This window comes from Bubalus bubalis, chromosome 23 (assembly GCF_019923935.1).
Source record: "Bubalus bubalis isolate 160015118507 breed Murrah chromosome 23, NDDB_SH_1, whole genome shotgun sequence".
NCBI classification, from domain to species: Eukaryota; Metazoa; Chordata; class Mammalia; order Artiodactyla; family Bovidae; genus Bubalus; species Bubalus bubalis.
The window spans coordinates 35627659-35640370 of NC_059179.1; the positions used below are offsets into that span (position 1 = coordinate 35627659).

Here is a 12712-nt window from a genome sequence, read left to right on the forward strand (position 1 = left end):
AATCTGTAGGACCATTAATTTGTTAACTATACTTTAAAATCGGAGAAGGCAATGGCAACCCACTCCAGTACTCTTGCCTGGAAAATCCCAAGGACGGGGGAGCCTGATAGGCTGCAGTCCATGAGGTCGCTAGGAGTCGGACACGACTGAGTGACTTCCCTTTCACTTTTCACTTTCATGCATTGGAGAAGGAAATGGCAGCCCACTCCAGTACTCTTGCCTGGAAAATCCCAGGGACAGGGGAGCCTGGTGGGCTGCTGTCTCTGGGGTCACACAGAGTCAGACACGACTGAAGCGACTTAGCAGCAGCAGCAGAATACTTTAAAATTTTATTTTTATAAAGGGTACTCTAGGGTTTATAATATGTATATTAGCTTATCAGATTCTACTTTTAAGTAGTGTTCTACCACTTTACACATAGTGTCAGAAACTCAGAATAGTATTCCTGCATTTCCCTCTTTTTTCCTTTGTGCTTATATCATATCTTGTATGCTATGAAGAGCATAATACATTGTTACAATTTTAGTTTGGACAGTTAATCATCATTTACTGGGAGGGAAAATGAGAAATGACACCTTGAGTATTTACTCATATATCAACCATTTCTATGGTTGATCATTCATCTATAGAAATCATTCATCATTCATCTATAGAAATCCAGATTCTGTCTAGTTTTAAGAGTAATTTTTATTCAGTTTAAAGAACTTTTTGGGTTATTTTTTATAGGGCACGTCGTCAATGATATATCCTCTCTTCTTTTTTTTCCTTTGTCAAAAAAAGATTTTACTCACTTTCACTTTTGGAAAATACTTTGTGGGATATAGATTTCTACTTTGATAGTCACTTTTTAGTATAGAGTGCTTCTCATTAATTTAAAAGTGTAACTTCCTTGACTTCCCCCTTCCTTGGTTTCTGTTGAGAGTCAACTGGCATTCTTAGTTTTGCTCTTCTGCTGGTTCATCTTTATCACTTCATGCTGTTCCTTGGCCTGGGTTTATTTCTTTATTTTGCCCTGTTTTATATCATTGATCTTCTTGGTTTTATGGGTTTGTAAAGATGTCATTATTTCTGTCTGCCACTGGCATACTTCTGAAACTCTTATCATATTAGATTAGGCTACTTGATATGGTTATACAGGTCCCTGATATTCTGTTAATTGTTTTTCATTGTTTTTGTTTGTGTGCTTCATTTTGAATAGTTTCTATTTTTGTGCTTTAAATTAATTGTTCTTTTTTCCCGTAGTGTTTACTCTTGTGTTAATTCTATTCAGTGTATTTTTCATTTCCAGGGATTCTTTTTGAGCCTTTTCTTAAATCTCATGTTCATATTTTTTCTAACACTATTGAACATATTTGAGTGGATTTACAGTAGCTTTTGAAGCACTCTCTTCTTTTAATTCTATCTTCTTTTTTATTCCTGTGTCTCTGTTGATTGGTTTTTCTTCTTGTTATGGATTGTATTTTCTTTGGCCTCTATGCTTGTTAATTTTTTAATGCATTTTGAATATTGTATGTTTTTACTCTGTTGGCTGCTGGGAACTTTGCTGTATTCCTTTAAAGAATGTTGGACTTTGTACTAGCATGGGGTTAAACTTCAAGTGTAAATATTTTGGGAGATTGCTTCTGAGGTCTGTTAGAGTGGATCCAGAGTAACTTTTAGTTGATGGCTAATGTAATCTAGTATTTCATTCCTTTACATCCAATATTACATTTCCTTTTCAGGACCTAATGCCTCTTATACTATGAGGTCTATCTTCTGTGGCTGTTGGGAGCTCAGATTGTTCCCAGCCCTGTGTGAGATCCAGGAATTGTTCAATCTACTGGTTTCTGGTGGTTCTTTCCATGGCTTTAAGTAGTTTTCTCTTATGCACATGCAAATCAGTACTCAGCAAAAACTTGGAACACTCCCGCGATCTCTTGAGCATCCACTCTGTAGAAACCACATATCTGGTATTATTTCCTATGAATTCTAGCTTGTAGGACTGTTCTTTTTTTTTTTTTTCCATTTTAATTGGAGGCTAATTACTTTACAATATTGTGGTGGTTTTGCCATACATTGATATGAATCAGCCATGGGTGTACATGTGTTCCCCATCCTGAACCCCACTCCCACCTCTTTCACCATCCCATCCCTCAGGGTCATCCCAGTGCACCAGCCCTGAGCTCATGCATCGAACCTGGACTGGCGATCTGTTTCACATATGATAGTATACATGTTTCAATGCTATTCTCTCAAATCATCCCACCCTTGTCTTCTCCACAGAATCCAAAAGACTGTTCTATACATCTGTGTCTCTTTTGCTGTCTTGCGTATAGGGTAATCGTTACCATCTTTCTAAATTCCGTATATATGCGTTAGTATACTGTATTGGTGTTTTTCTTTCTAACTTACTTCACTCTGTATAATAGGCTCCAGTTTCATCCACCTCATTAGAACTGATTCAAATGTATTCTTTTTAATGGCTGAGTAATACTCCATTGTGTATATGTACCACAGCTTTCTTATCCATTTGTCTGCTGATGGACATCTAGGTTGCTTCCATGTCCTAGCTATTGTAAACAGTGCTGTGATGAACCTTGGGGTACACGTGTCTCTTTCAGTTCTGGTTTCCTTGGTGTGTATGCCCAGCAGTGGGATTGCTGGGTCATAAAGTCAGTTCTATTTCCAGTTTTTTAAGATATCTCCACACTGTTCTCCATAGTGGCTGTACTAGTTTGCATTCCCACCAAGAGTGTAAGAGGGTTCCCTTTTCTCCACACCCACTTCAGCATTTATTGTTTGTAGACTTTTGCATAGCAGCCATTCTGACCCACGTGAGATGGTACCTCATTTCTCTGATAATGAGTGATGTTGAGCATCTTTTCATGTGTTTGTTAGCCGTCTGTATGTCTTCTTTGGAGAAATGTCTGTTTAGTTCTTAGGCCCAGTTTTTGATTGGATTGTTTATTTTTCTGGAATTGAGCTGCAAGAGTTGCTTGTATATTTTTGAGATTAATTCTTTGTCAGTTGTTTCATTTGCTATTATTTTCTCCCATTCTGAAGGCTATCTTTTCACCTTGCTTATGGTTTCCTTCATTGTGCAAAAGCTTTTAGGTTTAATTAGGTCCCATTTGTTTATTTTTGCTTTTATTTCCGTTACTCTGGGAGGTGGATAATAGAGGATCCTGCTGTGATTTATGTCAGAGAGTGTTTGCCTATGTTTTCCTCTAGGAGTTTTATAGTTTCTGGTCTTACATTTAGGTCTTTAATCTGTTTTGAGTTTATTTTTGTGTATGGTGTTAGAAAGTGTTCTAGTTTCATTCTTTCACAAGTGGTTGACCAGTTTTCCCAGCACCACTTGTTAAAGAGATTGTCTCTTCTCATTGTATATTCTTGCCTCCTTTGTCAAAGATAAGTAGGACTCTTCTTTTCAAATGCTGATCTTTGTTTTCTCAACCTGGTAGGATCACCAGAATCTATTTGCAATCAAATCCTGCTTCTTGCTCAGCGGTGAGAAATTTCCCCTCAGTGTATGTTTCAGCAATCACAGGGCTCACCTTGTTTCTCTTTTCTTTAAAACGATAATTCTGTGCTGCTTGCTATCCAGTATCATTTTTAATATTTTCTTCTGCTTTTTAAGTTGTTTATGGCAGGTTGTTAAATGCTATCTAAATATTTCCATCATAACCTGATAAAGAACTCCTGGTATATATAAGTCATTTTTGCTTTTTACTTTTTCAAAATTATTCTGTTGCTTCATGTATTTGTGTATTTATTGTCTCTCTTCTCTTTAATGAATCAGTGTTTCATTTTTAATAAATTGGGAATATGATAGAGCACATTACAGAATTAGAAACAAAATTCATTCATATGCAAATAACATATCAATCATAAGCAAATACTTTTTCTGAAATGACATATTTTGTTACTTTAAATGTTTATTGAGACAAAAATGATTTTTTACTATGTGCACATTTCCAAATGCGAAAATAATAAAATAAAATGAGAATGTAATCTTAATTTTACATTTCAAGTTAATCACCTATGTCTGAACAAAATTATTTTCGAAATTTTTCATCTGAAACTACCATATCACCATTTCTTATTTGAACTGCTGGTGACTAAACCTTCAGAGATTCTGCAGGGGTATTTAGTAACTCACTTTGGTGTGTCATACCTCTTACACTTTTAAATAGATTTTTAAAAAATATTTAATGAGTATTTGCGTGCAGATGGTGATTGCAGCCATGAAATTAAAAGACGCTTACTCCTTGGAAGGAAAGTTATGACCAACCTAGAGAGCATATTCAAAAGCAGAGACATTACTTTGCCAAGAAAGGTCTGTCTAGTGAAGGCTATGGTTTTTCCAGTAGTCATGTATGGATGTGAGAGTTGGACTGTGAAGAAAGCTGAGTGCCGAAGAATTGATGCTTTTGAGCTGTGGTGTTGGAGAAGATTCTTGAGAGTCCCTTGGACTGCAAGGAGATCCACCCAGTCCATTCTGAAGGAGATCAGTCCTGAGTGTTCTTTGGAAGGAATGATGCTAAAGCTGAAACTTCAGTACTTTGGCCACCCCTTGCGAAGAGTTGACTCCCTGGAAAAGACTCTGATGCTGGGAGGGATTGGGGGCAGGAGGGAAAGGGGACGACAGAGGATGAGCTGGCTGGATGGCATCACCGACTCGATGGACGTGAGTCTGAGTGAACTCCAGGAGTTGGTGATGGACAGGGAGGCCTGGCGTGCTGCAGTTCATGGGGTTGCAAAGAGTCAGACACGACTGAGTGACTGAACTGAACTGAACTGAGTGCAATAGTGTGTTTCATGATGAACCTTCCATTACTAGTAGGGTGATATATTTTTTTCCATTTAAATTTTAATTTGAGAAAATTGTAAGTTCACATACACTTGTAAGAAGAAACAGAGTGATCATATATATCCTTTATGCAGTTCTCCTTGGTGGTAAACATCTTGCAAAAATATAGTACAGAATCACAACCTGGATATTAACATTGATACAATCCACTGATGTTGTTCAGATTTCTCCAGTTTCATTAGAACTCATTTGCTTGTGCATGTATGTAGCGTGTGTAGATGTGTGTGTATATTTAGTTCTGGGCGGTTTTATTGCATGTTGTCTCATGTATCTACCACTGCACTGTCTGTCAACACAAGAATCCTTCACATTATCTTTTTTAGACCACACCTACTTCCCTTACGGTTCAGTGGTAAAGAAGCCTCTTGCAGCCCAGGAAATACGGGTTTGATCCCTGAGTTGGGAAGATTCCCTGGAGAAGGAAATGGCAACCCACTCCAGTATTCTTGTCTGGAGAATCCCATGGACAGGGGAACCTGGCGGGCTACAGTCCTTGGGGTTGCAAAAGAGTGAGATACAACTGAGTGACTAAACAACAACAACATTATCTCCCTAATACCTTGTTCCTTTCCCCTCCCATCCTAACCCTTGACAATCACTCATCTGTTCTTTATGTAATCTTACAATTTTAAGAGTGTCATAAGTGGGTCATTTAAGGTAACTTCAGTATGTTAGTGCCTAAGTCTGCTATTTTATTATTTTTGTTTGTTTCCTGTTTCCTGTGCCTCTGTTTCTCTTCACTTGTTTCTCATGGGTTAACTTAAGAAGTTTTAGAATTCAGTCTTGATTTATTTATAGTGTGTGTGAGTGTATTTCTCTGTGTACTTTTCTTAGAGAGTGCTCTGGGTATTAGAATATACGTAAGTGACTTGTCTGTTTTCTGGTATCAGCGTTTTACCACATCAAGTGAAACGTGGAAACTTTGCTTTCATTTACATCCCTCACTTTCCCCACTTCTAAATATCATTGTCATGAGTGTCAGATGACGTTATAGGTTTTGTTTCCTTCGTCAGATATTATTTGTAAGCCGCAAAGAGGAGAGTTTATTGTGTGTAGTTACATATCTGCTTTATTTGTTTTTCTTTCTTGATGTTATCTTTTCATTTGTCTGAAGAATTTTCTTAAGCCATTCTTTAAGGAGAGGGCCACAGATTTCAAAGTATTTTAGTTTAGTTTTTTTTTAAACTAAATTTTTTTTTGACTGTGTCACATGGCATGTATGATCTTAGTTCCCCGACCAGAAATTGAGCCCGCACCACCTGCAGGGGAAACATTGAAGAGCTGAGTCTTAAGTACTCAGCTGCCAGGGAAGTCTGCATATTTATTATGTCTTATACACAGTTTGGATGTTTTCAGCCACGATTTTTAAAAATAGCTCTTTCAGCTCCATTCTCTTTTTTCTCTTCTTGTGGGATTCCAGTGGTACAAATGTTGGACCAATTGTTATTGTCCCAAAGGTTTCTTAGACTGTTGGTTTTTTTTGTTTGTTTGTTTGTTTATTTTCCCTGGTGTTCAGATTGGGTAAATTTTACTGCTATATCCTCAAGTTTACTGATTCTATCTGTCATCTCTACTATTGAATCTGTCCAGTTAACTCATATTTGTTACTGTATTTTCTTTTCTTCCTTCCTCTCCTCACTGCTTGCCTCCCTCCCTTCCTTCTTTCCTTCCTTTGTCTCCTCACCCTTTTTTTGGCTGAGATTTGTTGTTTCAAGAGAACTTGTAGTTGCTTGTTGTATCATGGCTGCTTTAAAATTCTTGTTAGATAATTTCAACATCTCAGAGTTAGTGTCGCTTGACTGATCTGGTTCCCAACATGACAGGTGATTTTTTTTTTTAATTAGTATCTTGGACATTTTGGCTTTTATATTGGGAGTCTTTGAGTCTGTCTTAAATCTTCTATTTTAGTAGGTTAGTCACTCTGTTTAGGTTTAACATTAAGATCTTGTGGTGGGAGCTTCTTTTCCAATCTCAGGCCTTTGGGGAAAGTAGAACTCTTTCCCTGTCTGCTTATTATAAGCAGTGTTTGGTGAATCCCTCTTGCTGGGCTCCTAGTGTCATCTGGGGTTATCCATGGGGGTTCCTCTTCAATTTGCGGAAGGAATAAGCCTACCTGAGTTGCTTCTTATTGCTGAGTTATGGGTTGAGAAATGCTGGGCTGACTGGCCTTCTTTTGTTGGCTCAGAGGTAATGAGATATCCATCCTATAGTCTCGGAGGCCCTAAGAGTCAGTGTTCCTCCTTACACCTTTCATATTTCTCCTGCGGTTTTCTTTGGGACTGTTTACTGGGTTTGTTAGTGGAAGGAGAGGGAGAAATTAGTCTACACCAACTTTAAACATTTGGTGTGTTAATTTTTTAAACTCTAAATTTTCTTAGTTGTAAAGAAAGGATAGCAATAGTAAACTTTCAAAGCTTTCATACTGTCAAATGAACTAGTGAGATACTCCCTGAGACATAATATATACTCTGTAGATAATGGTGCTATAGCTGATTGCCAGGTTGCTTATTGCATCATTATTTTTAAGAACAAACTAAAACACTAATGAGTCACTATGTAGGATTATTTAAATAAGTTATCATCAGTACAATAGAATTTAGCTAATGAAAGTGAAAGTAATAAATGGGATGTGAAAAGATGCCCCAGATGTTTTGTTAAGTGAAAATATATTTGTAAAATTGCATGATTTTTTTGGTATAAATATTTATAGGTATCTATGTACATGTAAGTCATATATATTTGTCTTGTCTATTGTAATAAAATATTCAGAACTGTAGTTTCAAAATCTTCTGAACATAACAATTTGTGAAAAATACCTCTAGATAGTGCGCTAGGGGAGAAGGTAACATGCACTGTTGCATTATATACCTCTTTATTGCCACAATATTTTTTAATAAGTAGTTTTATCTTTTATTAAAAAGAGAATGAATAAAAATATGAAAACCTTCAATTTGGCGCTATATATATACACACAGATATATATATATATATAGCTTTAATAAGTAGTTGAATATTAAAAGAATGCCCATTAGTTACAAGAATACTGCGAAATTTCTTTAAATATGTTTAGTTTTCTCTGAGTAAAATTGGCTTTAACAAATCCTTCTGATACTTCTTTTATGACTGTTTTTATGATTGATGATGGAGAGGGCAATGGCACCCCACTCCAGTACTCTTGCCTGGAAAATCCCATGGACGGAGGATCCTGGCAGGCTGCAGTCCAGGGGGTCGCTAAGACTCGAGCAGGACTGAGCGACTTCACTTTCTCTTTTCACTTTCCTGCATTGGAGAAGGAAATGGCAACCCACTCCGGTGTTCTTGCCTGGAGAATCCCAGGGACGGGGGAGCCTGGTGGGCTGCCGTCTATGGGATTGCACAGAGTCGGACACAACTGAAGTGACTTAGCAGTAGCATGATTGATGAAGTATGATATTCTTAACTACCTTAAAATTGTGTGAATGTGAAGAATTTTTAAGCATCACTTTTATTTTCTGTTACTTGCTTTGAGTATTTCAATGAGCTGTCTAGAATGCCTAAGTTTAGGTGACAAAGTTAGAGAGAAGATGCAAGTGTGATATGATTGGATATTTAAAGACTAATAACAGATTTCTGTATGGTTGCTCTTTATAATCTAAATTCCTTTACGGCCAAAAGATATGTAGTTTTTCATTTGCATATTCATAAAAGCATTTCTTGCATATGATTAGAACTTGTTTCAGTGAATTTGCTATAGAAATGAGAGTCCCTTCTAGATAGATATATCAAGTAGAATGGGACTTAAAATAGGGAGTTAATTACAGTAGTACTAGAGACATCGAAATGAAGGAATTAGTCAGAAATCTGGAGCTGCTGCATACCTGGGCTGGAACTTAGGACCACGTTTGTAGGTGAGCTGCTTACTGTAGATGCCGCTTCTGCCACTGAGCAAGTGCTGCGCCTGCCTCTGTTGCTGTAAAACCACCACTTCCATTGCCCAGTAGCACCTACCTGTTCCTACTGCTCGAGAAGAAAGAAAGTAGAATGTCTTTCTTCCATTTGCCTTCTGTTCTCTCCCATGTACTTTCATTACTGGAAACTGATGGTAACACAGCTGTCAAATGAGTCTTGGAAATTTAATTTTTAGGTTTTTATCAGTAATACAAAGGACTCTTAGAAGGGATAGTGAGACTCATAACCAAGAGATAAAAGACTAGCACAGTGCGAAAAATTGTTAAGACAAGAGTCTTATCTTTTTAGTCTTTGTAATGTCAGTGACTACCTCAGCCTGTAACATAATAACCTCTCATAAACTTTTATTAGATCTTTCTTTTTTCAGGGTTATTTACAGATACAGAGATATATGTGAGAATAAGGTTTAGTTTTTTCTTGCATATACAAAAAATTAGATATTTTCAATATTTCAAAGATTAATTAAAATCTACAAAGAGACCAGTTTTAATCACCTTTGGTCTTTAGCACCCAACATAGTAACTAGCACATATTTAATACTTTAAATTATTATTAGATATACTTTACTCATAAAATGTGGTATTAGAATGAACTCGTTGGTAGTTTGGTGGTATATTAGTTTTTTAAAAATACTATTTAAGTTCACATTTTATCTTCTTTCTCTTATAGCATCAAACACTTGGCTTGTTCCGGAAACTAAAGGAGCTATTGTTCAAGGGGGATATGGCCATACCAGTGTGTATGATGAAATAACAAAGTCCATTTATGTTCATGGAGGCTATAAAGCATTGCCAGGCAACAAATATGGATTGGTAGATGACCTTTATAAGTATGAAGTTAACCCAAAGACTTGGTGAGTAGATTGGGCTGAAGTATGATGGGAAAATTGGGCACTGTTCTATTTTATATTTGTATAATAGTGGTGTGTATTAAATATTTTCAAGGAGGTATTCTTGACTTTTTTCCATCTTAATTTCGACTAATGATAGTCTATTATGTAGCAGAGGCACTACATGATACATTTTCTCTGTAGCCATCTTTACTGTAAATGATTGACTTTGCAGTGTTTTCCAGTCCTGTAGACAGTCTTGTTCTGTATAAATCACTCATAAGTGCTGATACTGTGTGCAGTTCAGAAGAGCAGTTTTCTTACCAATATATCTTTGAGTTTTGACATTATCTGTACTGGGATTTGTTCTTCTTTACACTCATATTTTATTGTCAGTTGTAAATTTTGAAAGCATTTGTTCAGTTTCATCGTCTAATTTCCTGTGAAATACAAAGCTGTGACATTTAGGTAAATTTTCTTTTATTGTTGTTATAAATAATACTACAATGTACATCTTGAAGCAGTCATTTTACATAAGCAAGAGTTTCTCTGCGGTGCATCTCTAGAAGTGAAATTGATGTATCTGAGGATATTCACATCCTCAACTTTAGGACACATTTAGCAAGCCTAATTGCTTTTTGAGTCACTGTGATAACGTAGTACTTCCTCCAGCAGGGTATGAGTATTCTTGTTTCTTCATAGTCCCACCAATACTTAATAATTATGAGGATATTTTCCTTTTGCCAGTGCAATGGATGTGAATGGTATCCTACTGATATTTTAATGTGCATATCCTGATTGGTACAGTGAATAAGCATATTTTTATGTGTTCATTTGCACTTGTGTTTTTTGTTTAGTGAATTGCTTATTCACAGCCATAATTTTTTCTTATGTTTAAAATGTTAATTTTTCATTTATTGATTTTTCTATGTATGAGTTTTATTGACCAATATGCTATTTTTATTTAAAGTTTTTATTATATTTGGAAAATTTTCAGCAATTATTTCTTTTTAAAAGTTTTAGTTGAAGTATAATTGATTTACAGTGGTGTGTTAGTTTTACGTGTACAGCAAAGTGAAGCATATATTCACTCTTTTTTTAGATTCTTTTTGTTGTACTCATTTTCTTTTCTAAGATCTGGAAAGAGACCAGTGTTTTGTTCTAAGATACTAAACATTCTTTTAAACTTACATGAAATTAACTATATGTTTAAATGAAATACAGTTTTCCACTGAATTGTGATTTGTTCTGTCCCCTTCACTTTCACACATATATTCTAATTTTTGCTTTACTTGAAAAAAAAAGAAAGACAGAATTAAAGAAAATGAAGACTTTTCCTTTGAGTAGCTTTGCTAATTAATTTTTTTTTTTTAGTTTAAATAAAATGCAGTATTTTATTTTAGTAGATAGGCTACTTTGCTGAACTTTTAGAAGATGTGTATTTGGAGAAATTATTTTTCAGTGGTGAAGTTAATTATTCTGGACTATAATTTCCACTTAGAAAAATTAGAAATTACCTCTTTTTAAGGCATGAGAGAACTATAAAGACAGTAAGAATATGTTGGTCAAGATTTAGGAGAGGTAAATGACAAAGGAGGTATGACTGGCATTTTGTACAACTGTTGTTCTTGAAACAATTGTGAGTCCTGAAAGCTTCCTGAGAAACTGAGCAGAACTTTTGTCAATCAATATGGAGGACCAAGTTGTATTTCTAGGTGTGCCAAGGAAGAGAGGTTTTTATTAATGATGTAGTCTGGTCCCTGAAGTTCTAAACCTAAGAGTGAGGATAAGATTATCTTTGAAACATCATGCTTTTTGATTGGATTATGGTGATCTGCCCATGGCCTAAATTGGTGACAGAGAAAAGTAAATCCTCTCTTGAGTAAAATAGTATCATACAGAGGCTCAAATTAGTTCATTTACAATATATGTTGCAAAACAAAAAATAGTAAGTCTTAGAAAAAGAAAAGCCATGAAAAAAAACCCAGCCATTTGAAATATACCAATAGGATAATGGTGGTTTCATAAAGAAACTATAAAATAATTAGGATTTTATGATCGAGGAATTACAGGTAGGAAAATATTGACAGACAGCTGCAAACTTATACTAACTTGATTACTAAGTAATCAAGTAGAAATTATAGAATTGGAAAATTGATTATTAACAAATTCTAGTCAAGGCTATGGTTTTTCCTGTGGTCATGTATGGATGTGAGAGTTGGACTGTGAAGAAGGCTGAGTGCCGAAGAATTGATGCTTTTGAACTGTGGTGTTGGAGAAGACTCTTGAGAGTCCCTTGGACTGCAAGGAGATCCATCCAGTCTATTCTGAAGGAGATCAGCCCTGGGATTTCTTTGGAAGGAATGACGCTAAAGCTGAAACTCCAGTACTTTTTGCGAAGAGTTGACTCATTGGAAAAGACTCTGATGCTGGGAGGGATTGGGGGCAGGAGGAGAAGGGGATGACAGAGGATGAGATGGCTGGATGGCATCACTGACTCGATGGATGTGCGTCTGAGTGAACTCTGGGAGTTGTTGATGGACAGGGAGGCCTGGCGTGCTGCAATTCATGGGGTTACAAAGAGTCAGACACAACTGAGCGACTGAACTGAACTGAACTGAACACAGGTTAGACATAGCTGAGGGGGAGGTTAGTGAAACAGAAGATGGATCATATTGAAATAAAGAAAGACAAAGAATGAAAAATAAAAGAGGAAAAGAAATATGAGGGACATGTGGAAATATTGTAACATGCATGTGATTGAAGTCCAGAAGAGGATTGAGAAAATAATGTAGAGCACTATTTGAAGTCTCAAGTGCCTGAGAATTTTTAAGACAAAAGATGTCCACATACAAATTGTGTATGAGTATGGAGGGGTGAGTACAAAAAACATACACTTAGAAATATCATTGCAAAATTGATGAAAACCCAAATAGAATGAGAAAAGCCACCAGAGGGGAAAAAGACATATTCTCTTTAAAGGAGCAACACTAAGACTGACAAATGATATTTTTTTAATTGGAAAAATGGAATCTAGAAGGCATGGTGTCTTCAAATAGCTGAAGGAAGATAATCATCTGTCC

General features: G+C 36.1%; 1 protein-coding gene across 5 annotated transcripts in view; it reads left to right on the top strand.

Annotated features, from left to right (window-relative positions):
- Positions 1-12712, top strand: part of ATRNL1 (attractin like 1) — an 802632-nt gene that overhangs the window by 99486 nt on the left and 690434 nt on the right. For all 5 annotated transcript variants that reach the window (XM_025273995.3, XM_025273996.3, XM_044935104.2 and 2 more), the window contains exon 9: positions 9470-9653. In XM_025273995.3, coding sequence (XP_025129780.3) covers positions 9470-9653 — 184 coding nt within the window. The remainder of the gene's footprint in view (positions 1-9469; positions 9654-12712) is intronic.